This window comes from Lissotriton vulgaris, chromosome 7 (genome assembly GCF_964263255.1).
Source record: "Lissotriton vulgaris chromosome 7, aLisVul1.2, whole genome shotgun sequence".
Classification (NCBI taxonomy): domain Eukaryota; kingdom Metazoa; phylum Chordata; class Amphibia; order Caudata; family Salamandridae; genus Lissotriton; species Lissotriton vulgaris.
In genome coordinates, this window is record NC_141695.1 from 884,967,290 (window position 1) to 884,983,030 (window position 15,741).

General features: G+C 49.0%; 1 protein-coding gene across 4 annotated transcripts in view; it reads left to right on the forward strand.

Annotated features, from left to right (window-relative positions):
- ANXA6 (annexin A6) overlaps window positions 1–15,741 on the forward strand; it is a 184,281-nt gene that overhangs the window by 137,043 nt on the left and 31,497 nt on the right. For all 4 annotated transcript variants that reach the window (XM_086931283.1, XM_086931285.1, XM_086931282.1 and 1 more), the window contains exons 18-20: window positions 11,692–11,782; window positions 14,443–14,522; window positions 15,039–15,092. In XM_086931283.1, the coding sequence (XP_086787409.1) occupies window positions 11,692–11,782; window positions 14,443–14,522; window positions 15,039–15,092 (225 nt within the window). The remainder of the gene's footprint in view (window positions 1–11,691; window positions 11,783–14,442; window positions 14,523–15,038; window positions 15,093–15,741) is intronic.

Genomic DNA, 15,741 nt, shown 5'->3' on the forward strand with positions numbered 1-15,741 from the left:
GAACAAGGTGGCTGGGTTCATGGATTTCATTGATGGAAAGAACTACCAAAGAATCTAGGCAGAATAAACTTCCAGCCAGCTGACAACAGCATAGGATAATACTTAGATCCTTGTCAGGTAGTGCAGCTGATGCTCAGCAGTGAAAGATACGAATAACAAATGAGCAGCATAACAGTAGTTATGCAAACATGGCATATATGTTCTCAGTAAAAACTGTGTGTGTGTTGGACAACATAAACTTTAAAAATGTGCGAGACTAATTATATGCACACCTTCAGGATATGTTGGCCATAGTCCTTTTCGCTCCACAGTGCACCATCTGTACTCCTCAACAGAAAATATAACAGGTAGAATATGAAACCTTAGAACAAGACAACCCTGACTCCCCAAGGAAATCGTGGTAACCCAAAGCATACCCAAAGAGATACACAAGAAATACACAAGACGTGTCAATGTTTATTGAAGTATTGTGCTTCTTGAGTAATACACATGCGCTACAATAACCAATAGAAGGAACGGAATAGTATGATCAGCAATACAAGAATAGTGAAGAAGATGAATAATTCACACATTGTGCTGTTTACAGAGAATATATGCAAGCATATATATACTGTTATATTATTCTCCTACCTAGCGCTACCTAGACTAGTGTGCCTGTGGTGGGTGAATCTGCCAAATCCCTGTAGGGTGATCTAACTCCGCCTTTACCTGTAGGTAAGTGTCATCAGGAAGCCTGTCTTGGTGGAGAGGTGATCTTTATCCCTCTCGGATGATAAATAGAAATCAGCTGGGCTGGAATTCCGGCATGTGACGACCTCTCAGTGCCAGTGAAATCATCTTCTAACTAAACAAGGGAGTGATGTTGTTTATATAATAAACATCACTCATGTTACCATGCTGAGGTCCCAGTCAGGCTGCTATTGTTGATTCTATTGTGATAGCTCAGTCGCCGAATGGACAATAACAACCAAGAACATTTTGCGCAGTGAACTTATAGAGAATGTTCAAGGCATTTGATAATATGCCTACGAAGTAGAAATGTAAGCAGAGCTGTTACAGAGAATGTTATTCTGCACAGGCATGCAAGCAAATGTGTGTCACATGTCATTGTGTTTAAGAAAAGAAGACAACTTAAAAACGTGAGCACGTAAAATGGTGGTGTTTTTACTCTTGCCTATAATGTGACAACATTTTTAATATTCTGAGAGGGATGATGACATTGCCACTCATGATAAAGTAGAAATGTGATGCCAGCCCAACGTGAGCTCAGAGGGCACACACAAAACATGGCTGCTTCAAGGGTAGCACTACAAGTTGAAAAGGAGTAGTCTTGAACTACATACACATGCTTTTGTAATTAATATTGCACTTTATAGAAAGCATTCATGTGCAAATTATGTTACCACAGTTTGTAAAAGTCAAACATTTTAAAATAGTCACAGAAAACAACAAATGCAGACAGCTGAGACTAATGTAGGCAAAAAGTGAACACATACTTATTTGATTTTTTTAGAGATACACTCCAATAACTACCTGAGTTAAAAAAGAACACTTTTTCAACAAAAACAATCACATTTATCTTTAAAATGGTCCTTTTTATGCATTCTTAGACCTGCAAAGAATCCTCAGAGCAGGAAGCACGATGAGCCTGTGGTTATGCTATACCATGATGGTTTGTAGTGCATGATGGGTATTCTGTGATGTTACTTCGACTTCAGATTTCTGACCTGCGGGCGTCTATTCCAAAGGTCTCTGTACCTGACAGCAGCTCCAATCTGGTAACTGGAATCCTCCAAGCTCAGCTCAGTTCAGACATTTGAAATAAACAAGCTCTTATGGTAATCTGAACCATAAGCACTATATAATAAATCCATAATGAGCACATACCGATCCATCTAAAAAGGCATTTAATATCTAGTACATGAAGTGGTCTACAATCTTTACGACGTCCTTAAGTTACACAAATTAAATTGCATTTTCTGGTAATCCAAGTTCCATATGTCTTTGTGGCCTCTTGAATGACTTTGCAGACACTTCCCTGTGCGTTGGCCTCTAAATATAGGACCACAAACGCCAGTCTTCTTTAAACACATCTTGAAGTGTTTGTACTTACTTCTACCTTCCCACCATCTGGTAAGGAGATCAGTCAGGGCTGAAACATAGACACTGTGTACCATCTGCTTACATTCTTTTAAAGTTCAGGAACAAGTGTCACAACCTGCTATGTAAATATTAGTTTTATGGCGCCAAAAATAATCCCCACTACTATTCAGACAAATGCTCTGTGCATTTCTGTTATTATATAGCCGAACCATATACATTCTCTATATAGACGTATTTTGGAGACCTGTAAATAAATCACCCTGAAGTTCCATTCATTGCTTTAACATAACTTGCAGCTGTACCCACACTGGGTTCTTTCAAGTTGTCTCCCCTTATATGCATTTGTAAAGCCTGCTGCCCTCTCTTTGTGGCTTGCTACATTTTAGGAAAAGGGTAGCTTGCACATCTATTTTATCTCTCAACCTTCCATCAACATTGCTTGCCTTCAGACTGTATCCAGGACCATGAAACATTGCTATTACAATTTATCAACATTCCTAAAACTAATGGATGTTTTAGCATTTGAATTCATATTTTCTTTACCTATTCTGTTGTGGGTGTAATATGCATGTGGAAATTAGACCTGAATGGCTGTATTTAGCCGAAGAACTGTGAAACTGAGATGCTGTTTCACAGTTAGCAAAATGAATGCTGTTGGTTACAAAATCGGAGGACAATTTGATTCTTAGAGAGCCAAAAGTCCAATTTACAGATGGAAAGAAAACTGGAATTAATTCCAGTGACAAGCGTATCCTCTTGAACGGAATGATGCATCACGGTATAACAGTTAAGTGAGTGTGTATAACAGCAGGTGAGTGTGACCCACTTGTGGGACACCCCCGCGCCGCACGGCCACCAGCTGCTGCGTGTGCCCCCTGCCTGCCTTCTGCCTCGCTGCTGACTCGTTTGCCGGTTGCCGGCTGCCTCCGCTGCGGTTGTTTTTTCCCTTTGTTTTGTCGTGAATTTGTGCCTGTATTGTTTCAATCTCGTTTTGCCCTGGTTTTGCCGAAAATTAGTGCCTGTTTGTATTTTTTTTTCACTTTCCCCGTGTTTAGCTTTTCCTTCCTTGTTGTCCGCCTACCGCGCCGCCCCCCGCCCTCCCTTCCCGCCACCGCCGCTTTTCCCCGCCCCTTTTTCTTTTTTGTACCCTCCCCGCTCCCGCCTCCCAGCTGCTCCGCCCACCCGCGCACTTCGCCTTAAATGGCGACCGTGCGAACGTGCAGCGGTCACGCGCAGCGGGCGCGCCGATTGTGCGCCGAAGGCGCGCCAAAGGTAAGCCCGTCTGCGCCCGTCCGCGCCTGGACCGCGCCCAGTGCCAGGACCCCCTGCCCACGAGGACCCCGACCGACCCGCCTGACGTACTCCGCCGCCACCCTCACCGCTCTCAACACCGGCCGACTCCCACATTGCCATCAAGCCACTCCAAGACGTACCCACGGACCTTTCAGCTGCCAAGCCTGCAAGTTCACCTGCATCCGGTCCAGCCCCGCACCAGCACCCGCAAAGTCGAACTCCAGCAGCACCCACCTCAAGTGCATCCTGCTCAACACCCGCTCCGTCCACAGACACGCCATCGAACTCTGGAACCTCCTAGACGCCACAGCCCCTGACGTTGCCTTCCTCACAGAGACCTGGATGAACGCCTCTTCAGCTCCCGACATCGCCATCGCTATCCCAGAGGGCTACAAGATCGTCCGGAGGGACCGAAACGCCAACCAGATGGGAGGAGGCATCGCCATCATCCACAGGAGCACCATCCGTCTCACGACCAGCGTCGACAACACCCTGACCAGCGCCGAACACCTGCATTTCCAGATCCACACCAACCCGAAGACCACCCTCAGAGGCACCCTGATCTACCGACCCCCTGGACCACGCACGCAATTCAGCGAGGACATCGCCGACTTCGTCAGCCCACATGCCCTCCCCTCCGCTGACTACATCCTCCTGGGGGACCTCAACTTCCACCTGGAGAACAACAACGACCGCAACACCAGCACCCTGCTCGACAACCTCGCCAACCTGGGACTCAGGCAACTGGTGTCCACCCCCACCCACCTCGCCGGACACACACTCGACGCAGTCTTCTCTTCCAGCACAGACATCGACTTCAGCCACGCCACAGAGCTTCAATGGACGGACCACAGCTGCGTCCACTTCACCTTCAAGAGAACGACGACCCACCAACACCAGCAACAGGCCACCCGCAGAAGCTGGAACAAGATCACAGCAGACCAGCTCGCCACCTCCCTGAGCCAGCACCCTCCTGCCAGCTCAGCGAACCCCAGCCAGGCCGCCGACAACTTCACAAAGTGGATCAGCAACTGCGCGGACGAACTCGCCCCACTGAGGACCCCGCCTAGCAGACCCGGCAGCAAGAAGGCCCCATGGTTCACCGACGAACTCAAGAGCTCCAAGAAGAACTGCCGAGCCCTCGAGAAAGTCTGGAGAAGGGAACCGACACCGGACAACAGGACCACCTTCAAACTTGCCACCCGGAAACACCACCAGCTGATCCGCGCCGCCAAGAAAACAGCATTCAAGGACCGGTTGGACAACAACGCACACAACTGCAAGGAACTCTTCAACATCGTGAAAGAGCTCTCCAACCCCAGCGCAGGAAACAACGACATCACCCCATCGCAAGACCTCTGCAACTCCCTCGCTTCATACTTCCACAACAAGATCACGGACATACACAGAAGCTTCGACAACCAACCAACGCACACCATGACCGAACAACCACCCCCCACCACCACCCTCCACGCCTGGACCCCGATCAGCACCGAAGACACCATCCGCACGATGAACTCCATCCACTCCGGATCACCGACCGACCCCTGCCCTCACCACGTCTTCAACAAGGCCGACGCTGTCATCGCACCCCACCTGCGAGACATCATCAACACATCCTTCGACACCACCATCTTCCCTGAGAGCTGGAAACACGCCGAACTCAGCGCTCTACTCAAGAAACCAACAGCGGACCCCACCGACCTCAAGAATTACCGCCCCATCTCGCTCCTCCCGTTTCCAGCCAAAGTCATCGAGAAAACCGTCAACAAGCAGATGGCCGCCTTCCTCGAGACGAACGGATCCCTCGACCCCTCACAGTCCGGATTCCGAGCCAACCACAGCACCGAGACCGCCCTCATCGCCGCCACCGATGACATCCGAGCCCTGATGGACAAGGGAGAAACAGCGGCCCTCATCCTCCTAGACCTCTCCGCGGCATTCGACACGGTCTGCCACCGCACCCTAGTACGGCGCCTCAGCAACATCGGCATCCAGGACAAGGCGCTGGAATGGATCATCTCCTTCCTCGACGGAAGAACACAGAGAGTCCGCCTACCACCGTACAAGTCAGAGGCCTCCGAAGTCATCTGCGGCGTCCCCCAAGGATCATCTCTGAGCCCCACCCTCTTCAACGTCTACATGAGCCCCCTCGCGGCCATCGTACGCAAACACAACCTCAGCATAATCTCCTACGCCGACGACACCCAGCTGATCCTCTCCCTGACCAACGACCCCGCCGCCGCCAGAGCCAACCTGCACGAAGGGATGAAAGAGGTAGCCGAGTGGATGACGACCAGCCGCCTGAAACTGAACTCGGACAAGACGGAGGTCCTCATCCTGGGCTCCTCACCCTCCGCCTGGGACGACTCCTGGTGGCCTCCCGCCCTGGGCACCGCACCCAAACCGACAGACCATGCACGCAACCTAGGCTTCATCCTGGACTCCTCCCTCTCCATGACCAGGCAAGTCAACAACGTCTCCTCGGCGTGCTTCAACATCCTACGCATGCTACGGAAGATCTTCTGGTGGATCCCCACCGAGACCAGGAAGACCGTCACCCAGGCCCTCGTCACCAGCCGACTGGACTACGGCAACGCCCTCTACGCCGGTACCACCGCCAAGCTCCAGAAGAGACTCCAGCGGATCCAGAACGCCTCAGCCAGACTCATCCTCGACATCCCACGAACCAGCCACATCTCCGGACATCTGAGAGACCTTCACTGGCTCCCTGTCAACAAAAGAATCACCTTCCGCCTCCTCACCCACGCACACAAAGCCCTACACGACCAAGGCCCGAGCTACCTCAACAGCCGAGTCAACTTCTACGCTCCCAAACGCCACCTCCGATCAGCCAACCACGCCCTCGCCGCCGTCCCCCGCATCCGAAGAGCGACTACAGGAGGAAGGTCCTTCTCCTACTTGGCCGCCAAGACCTGGAACTCCCTCCCAACCGACCTGCGCCTGACCCAAAACCACCTCTCCTTCAGGAAGAAGCTGAAGACCTGGCTGTTCGAGCAGTAGCGGCACCCCCACCCCCCCCCCCCCCCCCCCCAGCGCCTTGAGACCCTACGGGTATGTAGCGCGCTTTATAAGTGTCACTGATTGATTGATTGATTAAGGCCTCAATTTATACTTTGCCAGTCTGTCCATCCTCTGTCAGAGCAATGGTGTATTTCACTCCTTCACCCTGGTGAAGGTCCCGACTAATGCTGGTCAGCCCAGCGGACATTGAATGCCTTGACAGGAACAGCTGACAAGGCGGTTATAATCTTTGAATGGAATCTTTGCCATATGGCTCTGTCAAACATGATAAGCATGGGCGAATTTTGCGAATTGGCAATTTGTGAATTTGCGAATTGGCAATCCGCAAAATTCGCGAATTCGCGAATGTTTTTATTTTTGCGTGTTCACGGGTGTTCGCGAGGGGCTTTGCGTGTTCGCAAGGCGCTTTGCAATTTCGCGGGGGTTTTTTTTTGCCTGCCTAATCACTGCCACCCTCTCGTTTTTTATGCCCATCTGCCCTCTGCACCACTTGTTTCTGTGCCCTTCTGCCCTCTGCCCCCTCATTTTTGGTCCCCTTCTGCCCTCTGTCCCACTTTTGTGCCCTTCTGCCCTCAGCCCCACTTAGAATGGCGCCGGCAAGCTGCCAGCGCCATTCTAAAATAGCTAGAAATAGCTTCAACAGGAAGCACTAATAGATAAAGTAAAGCAGGTGCTCCAGTTTTATTTTATTTTATTTATTTTAGGTTTTTATAGAGCGCGTAGTCACCCAAGAGTATCCCAGCTCTAAACCTCAGGCTCCTAAGGGTTGGAAGTAGGGGTTGTTGACGACTCAGGGGCAGAGTAGGGTTTTAAGGGACTTCCTGAATCGTAGGAGGTTTGGTCCGCTCTGAGACTCGGGGGGAGCGCGTTCCATTTTTTTGCTGTATTGACTGAGAAGCGGCGGCCGCCTACGCGGGCCTTGTTCACCCTGGGGATCATGATAAAGTTTCCCTGTTCTGACCGAAGCGCTCTCGCAGGTCTGTAGGGTATGATCCAGTTGTTAAGAATTGGGGGGCCTGCATTGTGCAGCACCTTGTGGGCCAGACAAAGGGCCTTGAAAGTTACTCTTTCCCTAATTGGGAGCCAGTGTAGCTTCCTCAGTGCAGGTCTGGCTGATGTTCTGGCTGGGGTATTCGTGAGTAATCGGGCTGCGGCATTCTGGGTTTTTTGCAGTGTCTGTAGAGTGGATTCCGGCGCTCCTAGGTAAATGGCGTTGCTGTAGTCCAGCCTGGATAAGATTAGGCCTTGGATCAGCAGAAGTCGGGACTGGAATGGGAGTAGGGGGAGCACCTTTCTGCATGATCTGAGTAGGCCATAGCAGTGCCGGCTGTTTTTCTTGCCTGTGTTCTAAAGGTGAGATCTGTCTCCAACCACACTCCCAGACTCTTAACCTCCGTCTTGGGGGTAGGGGGTTCACCCATACAGGCGGGCCAGATGTTGGGGGGAAGGTTCGTGGTTTTGTGTCCTAGGAGCAGGATCTCAGTTTTTGATCCATTTAGTTTTAGGTCTGAATCACTCATCCATTGATGGACATTGGAGAGGCAGTCACGGAGGTTGGAAGGTTCTAGCTTGGGGTGGGAGAGCGTCACCACCAGCTGAGTATCGTCAGCATAGCTGACGATCGTGACTCCAAATGGTGAGACAAGCTCCTCCAGTGGGGCCATGTACACGTTAAACAACGTGGGGCTTAGTGATGAGCCCTGTGGCACACCACACCGGAGGGGGATGGAGGGGGAGCAGCATTCACCTTCCCAGACTTGGAAGGAGCGTCGGGAGAGAAAGGACGTGAGCCATTTCAGCGCTCTGTCTTTCACTCTGATGTTATCTAGACGTTGAGTTAGGACCTGGTGGCTGACCGTGTCGAAGGCCGCGCTTAGGTCTAGGAGGACCACTGCCACTGATCCTCCTGTATCGATAATTTCCCTGGTCTTCTCTACTGCTGCGAGGAGAGCGGTGTCGGTGCCTTGACCTGGTCTGAAGCCTGTCTGTGAGTTTTTGAGGAGATGGTTTGCTTCTAGGAAGTGTGACAGCTTTTTGTTCGCTAGTTTCTCGGCGACCTTACCTATCCCAGGGAGGAGCGAGATTGGTCTATAATTGGATAGGTCCGCAGGTTCTAGCGATGGTTTCTTGAGAAGCCCTTTTACTACTGCCTCCTTCCAGCTTAGAGGGACTTCTCCTTGGGCTAACGAGGTGTTGATGAGGGTAGTGAGTTGGGGCACAATGGTCCGGGTGATGTCTTTGACGAACCGTATGGGAACTGGGTCACTGGGGGCGCCACTCTTAGTAGATGCAAATGTTGCTGCCACTTCCTCTTCAGTGACTGGGCCGAACGACGCTAAATAGGGCGTGTCGGGTTTCGCGGGGGGGTTCCATGGTGAGGGAGGTGGGTCCTTGGCTTTCTCTGAGGTGTCAGGATTGGTAGCAGGGAGGGAGGCAAGGATTTTTTTATTTTTTTCGTCAAAAAAGGTGGCCAGATTGACGCATTTTTCTTCTGCTGCTTTGGGGTCCATAGGCTTCTGCGGGGGGTCCGGAACATGGAGGAGCTCTTTAAGGATGGAGAAGGTCTCCTTGGCTGAGCAGAAGGAATTCTTTATTTTTTCCTCGTAGAAGGCGCTTTTCGCGTTGTGGAGGGCTTGTTGAAGGTCAAATTAAGTTACACAATCATTAATCACCCCAAGTTTGGGGTGATTAATGATTGTGTAACTGAATTTGAGCAACACCTGCTTTACTTTATCTATTAGAGCTTCCTGTTGAAGCTGACTTTTGTAACTATTTTAGAATGGCTCTGGCAGCTTGCCGGCGCCATTCTAAAAGTGTTACAAAAGTCAGCTTGAACTTTTGACCCAATCCGTTCCGTTCGCGGATTTTCGTTCGCGGATTTTGCGGGAAATTCGCGAATCTCGCGGATTGCGAATTTACCGAAAATCCGCGAAATCCGCGAGCGGAACGGATTTTCCGCTCATGCTTAAAACATGACAGAGCCGTACAGCAAATGTAATTTTTTTTATTTTCAGGGAAAAAAAATCGAATCTGGATTTTGTTTTTGCAAATAAAAAAAACAATGTGCCCCTCAGCATGGCAGTGCAAACTGGCCAGTATGTCCTTCTATTTAACACCTTGGCTGCTAAGGCAATTTTCAGCCTGTGCTGGAAATTGCTATTTTACTTTTTTTATGACGAGCTCAGCTCGTCATCAGCACAGCTCCACTGTGCCTCATGACGAGCTGAGCTCGTCATGAGCAGGGAAGGGGTTAAATTAGGTGGGCGGATATGCAGGTCAACCTCTGATGGCCTTTACACCATCGGGCAATTAGTGGGGTCTAGCCCAGTGGTTAATTCGTAAAATAATAAATGGCTGGACCGTGCGTCGAGAGTAAGCATGAGCGAATTTTGCGGATCTCGCGTTCGCGAATTTTGCGGATTTGCGGATTCGCAATCCGCAAAATCCACGAATTCCCGCGAATTTGCGGATTTTTTTTTTTTTTGTGTTCGCCCGTGTTTCTGCCAGTTCGCGAGGGTTTTGTACACTTTCGCAAATTGCGAACTTACCTGTCGGGTCGCAAGTTTCGCGAACTTGTTGTTTCTACGTGTCCAGCCTGTTTGGGACACTCTTCTTCATCACTGCCACTCTCTGTCACCACTGCCACTCTCTGACTACTCATGCCACCCTTTGGCCCACCCATGCCACCCTCTGTTTCATCACCACACCCTCTGGTTGTCCAGTGTACATTATTTTCGGCAAAGCAAAGCACACCTTCCCTGCCTCAAGTGACCTGAATTAATTTGGGGCTGATTCATGTGTCACAGAATATTTTTTTAGCTGGCACCTGCTTCCTTAGTGCGCCCTGATTAGTGATCTTTTGCACTTGCTAAGTGCTTTCATTGTTGCAAAATTAGTTACAACACCTGCCCTGCCCCAACTGACAATAATGAATTAGGGGCTGATTAATGGATTTTAACTTCCAGCCTGGCTCCTGCTTGTCTCCCTTAGCTGTAATTCAGGACCTTTGTGGCATATGTGTAACTATTCTGAGGTTCAGAGCAGGGTCACATACTAGTTTCAACTGGCAACTGAACTCTGGAGGGGCCCCTCAGGAAGCACTCCAGGAAATGGCTACTAATGATGAGCCTGAACTTTTGAACCTGGTAAGTAGTTACTTTCAGTTTTGCTAAGATCGTATTTCTGCAATTTTGCACTTATTCGCGGGGCGCGAACTCACGCGAACAGTGCGAGCAGTGCGAGCAAAATCCGCTGCTCGCGGATTTGCGGATTTTGCGGGAAATTCGCAAATCTCGCGGATTGCGGATTTCCCGAAAATCCGCAAAATCCGCGAGCGGAACGGATTTTCCGCCCACGCCTAGTCGAGAGCCTACTTTACAGCACCTATTGCCTCTGCTGGCAATGACAGCATCAACACAACTACAAACCATCAAACTTCCACAAATTAGGCAATTCAGACCATTCCAGGCACCAGAGCTATAGGAATGGCTTAGGTGGCAGGTATTAGTCATTATTAATATATATTAAATGAATAAACAACTGTATTTGTGCACATCTCTAAATAAAACAAACAGCAGCATCATGTGGCAGACTCTTATAAGAGGGGGTGTTGGCAATTAAGTCCTGTACTGAGCCCTGGAAACCACCTGCTCAAATTAAGCAGCGGTCGAACCACAGTGGAGACATAGTAGTCTCCGCCATCGTTACACCAAAGGTCCACAGGCTTCTAAAGCTGGTGGGCAGACCATTATGTTGACAGGAACAGTACTCCGACACTGTTGCGATGGAGTATCCTTTCTGCCAACATATAAATCACCCCTAAAGTTAATTAAGGTTTTTGAAGGTTGTTTATTGCGCTTTACGTTTTCCTCCATATATACATGTATGAGGTGAGTCCAAGAGGGAAGGCAGAGATGGTGGTGTGCAGGGGAGATTTTTTTTTCTTGCAGTTTTCCATCTATTATGAATTGGATAATATAGAACTCCTCACTGGGTGTAGCTTTGTGAACCCTGTTTCTTACAAGTTCTACCACATCATCACTGATATTGCATCCCCCATTGTGCAGTCTGTAATAGCACTACATTTTTGCATGTCTGCAAACACACGCACAGGCACACCCAATCTCAAACCTGAAATTAAGACTATCTCTGAAGTTCTGTGCATGGTGAGAACTCCTCAAAGGAGAAACATGTTTGCTGCTCCCAGTGTTACCTAAGCTGCCTTGTGTCTTTTTCTTCATGTGTTTCCAGGGTGCTGGCACGGAAGAGAAGACGCTTATCGAAATCTTGGCCACAAGGAACAACCAGGAGATCCAGGCCATCAACGAGGCCTACCAGGAAGGTAGAGATATGAGTGAGACAGCGGAACCTGAGTCTTGAAAGACGTGATTGAGAATGTGTGGCAGAGTGAGGAGTTGGACTATGTGGCTCAGTTTTGCTAAATAAAGTGGGAGGAGACTAGCTGTCTGTGGGGACTTCACTTGCAATTTGACTCTGAGACAGGTTATCACCTTTACTAAAAGACTGCTGTGTTTTGCAGTTCGGTGCAGAATATAATGGAGAAAAAAAATGGGTAGAAATCTTGGTCCCTTCGCCTTCCTTACAGTCTAGGCTGCAACTCACTAACCCAGTTTAAGATTTCCTAGTCTAGCATGTACTTTAACACTGTCTTCCACATAATTCTATAAATTAGCATGAGATTTTACTCAGTCTAACATTTTATTCCCCAATCTTTCTTATGATTTTACCCATCAATCGTGTCATTCACCACATGAAAGTGTTTCCCATCGCATAGTATGTGATTCCAATTGTCAACTCGGAGTGCAGTCCATGACTTCGTGAATGATATCCCAACTAAAATGAATTCCTTTTGCCCCACGTGATCATAGGGCTAAATCATCATCTCTGAGTCTATTCGGCCCGACTGGTTTGGTAACACCAGACACAGGGAAAGCACTAGGAAGGGCAATTAGGTGCTTTTAGGGCCGGTTGGCCTTATTAATCAATCGTATGCTCATTGAGTCCTGAAAACAGCTGAGAGAGGCTACCTTTCTCATAGATCAATACTTGATTTTCTGCTGCAGAGACATCATGCTCCTGGTAGGGGGCCAGACCCTACTGCAGCAGTTCATGAGTGCGCTCCTCAGAAATGGCTTCTTTTGTCTGTTTTACCTTCTAATGCGATGCCATGCGACGCCATGACCAACGTAGCCAAATGGATGAGAGACAACTGCCTCCAATTCAACTCCGACAAAACTGAACTACTGATCTTCGGGAAGAACACTTCACATGGGACAACAGCTGATGGAATGCAGAACTCGGACCCATACCCACACCACATGACCACGCACATAACCTCAGCATCATCCCCAACAGTCAACTGACCATGAAGCGGCTGGTTAACGCAGTTGCTCCTCCTGCTTCCACACACTTCGCATGCGACGCAGAATCTTCAGATTAATCCCAACAAACATCAGGATGACCGTCACACAGGCCCGCATCACCACCCGCCTCGACTATGGCATCACCCTCTACACAGGCATCTCCACCCAGCTCCTCAGAACATTCCAGACCATACAGAAAGCTGCAGCCAGCCTTACTAAACTTCCACCAACCCGCTAGAAATCTGTGCTCCTCTTCACTCGCCCTTGCACACACCCCCTGTACATCCATCGCAACAGTCGCCGCTCCTTTTCCTACATCACTGCCAAGACCTGGAACGACCTTCCCCTCCAGCTCCGTACAGCCCCCTCGCTGGCAGACTTCTGAAAGAGACTCAAGACCTGGCTCTTCGACAGAGACACAGCTCCCAGATACCCCTAGAGGTGACAGTGTCGCGCTTTACAACTGCTGTTTGTGTTTGTAATGTCCTCATCAACCGTGTGAACTTCCTGCCTAGCACATGATTCCTAACCTACCGCGGGATTTCCCCCATGGTGCATGACACTGGAGGCTCACGCATCCTAGCTCCAGCATTCTTCAAAATGGAAGTTGTGCCTTCGATTCCCCCAGTGGTGTCCTGGTAGGACTGCACAGATGTTTGTGAATCTTATTATCGGATCTTCTCGAGATTCTCTAGGAATACAGAGGGTGCCCACTCTCCCAACTTTTAGTCTGTAGCAACAGAATTTCTTTGCACAGTCTAAACGAAAGTTTACTTGGTATTTGATTTTAGTGACACCAGGTTCAGGGGATACACTTGATGACAGGGTCCGAGGAGGAATCTTCGGATACTGGAGAGCGCATCTGTGGAGAAGTGTGATTCGGCCATAACCCTGTCACCCCAAAAATATACTCTGCACCTGTGTCAGCAACGTCTGTGCACCGCTCCATCACACAGACACCGCTGGAAAAGAGTTTGCAACCACTAGATGGAAGACTTTAAGCATCTGATATATGAAACAGAAGCCCTGACCAAATTAAATTGCTCCTTTCCAACAAAATCGTCGAAGTCCCCTCTATTTTGGATTAATGTTGGTAATTGTGATAATTGGACTGGCCACGGTACAGCTATACTGTTGCAAAGCTTTGAAAAAGGCCACATCGCAGGGAGGGCTGAAGCTTGAAAAGTATGATGGCTGATGGTACAGGGTATAAACCCCGGTTTATAATTCTCACTCTGATGGCAGTAGTTCCTGGCCTCCATCCATCCCATATGTCCATTTCTCTTACAGGACACGCATCAGAAAATGGAACCTACTTTCTTAAGATTTAAAACATTTACTCAATTTTCCAATGATTTTTCATTGCTTCACTTTGTTCTTTCCTTGCTCTAGCTTCTCTTTCCTTTCCCCCCTTTCTGTCGCTTATTTTTCTCCTTATCCTTAACATGCTCTCATCACTCCATATCCCCTCGCCCCCTTCTGTCATCTTCCTGTGCATCTTATCATCTTCGTTGTACTCTGCCTTACTCAATTCCTCTTCTCCTTCTGTCCCACTCTTCCTTCCCTCCTGCCACTGGTGTGCTCTGCCTCACTGTAATCTCTTCTCTCTCCTCTTCAGCCTTCAACAAGTCATTGGAGGATTCCCTGACCTCGGACACTTCAGGACATTTCAGAAGGGTTCTGATCTCCCTGGCTGTGGTAGGTTGACAGTCACACACATGGAACGGTCTCTCACATGCAGCTACACGTCTTGCACCAACACACTCATTTAACAGTCTAAGACAGCCTTTACAGGCCTATATCTTATGTGTGCACAACTATGCAACATTTACACACAGCACACTCACTCAACAGGCGCTTACTTAGATTAAATTGTGAGACAGAAAGTTCCATCCATTACAATGAACAAACATAAGTGTCGAACACATTCTTGTACAGCCTGCACATACACGTCAGCAAACGTCACCGAACACTTAAACAGCTGAGTTACTCATAGAATCACTTGCACTGCCCCACACTTGCTACACTGCCAGATACCCACAAACACTCACAACTCTGTCAGATTAATAAATAATCTGGGCAGGGGTGAGCGTGTACAGCAGCTTGTGCTTATTAATTTTATGCATTCAATGTTAATGAATGGTCCCAGGAAATCATTACATTCTCACTGGTTTGGGATGTTTTCCTCCAGTTATACATTCCTTTCACTTGCAGGGTAACCGGGACGAGGGTGATGAGGACCGCGCCAAAGCACTGGAGGATGCCAAGGTAGGTGGAAAAGAGGCAATGCATGCACCCCTCGCCATTTTGATTCATGGAATGCAAATCACCACCTGGGTCTTTATTGTAAGTTATGGACCCAACCCCATTCTCACAACCTTGGCGTATAAGGGTTCATTTATACTTTGGCAGCTCAGCAACTGAACCATTGTTGGGCCAGGGGTTCCACGACCACCGCAACAGACATCCCCAAAAGTAGTAGTCAATATCAGCGACGGCTCGTGGAGGGAGTTACGGTGGGGCAGGAGGGTGGGGAGGGGGAGGGGCAGGGCGGAGTTTGCTAAAAACCGGCATATGGACAATTGCAGGTAAGTAAACAATTTAATTAATAAAACGAATTTCGTAGCTCGCACTGCATTGCATTTTGCGATGCAAGGCGCACTACGAAATTCGTTTTATTAATTAAATTGTTTACTTACCTGCAATTATCCATATGCCGGTTTTTAGGAACCTCCACCCTGCCCCTCCCCCTCCCCACCCTCCTGCCCCACCGTAACTCCCTCCACGAGCCGTCGCTGGTCAATATGCAGAACACCCATAAGATATGTCACCTGTGACATGGGAGTTGTCTCCCAGCATTTTAGGAATATTTAAACAATTTCCTTCCAGGGCCACCCTGGCTTTATCTGAAGCCCTT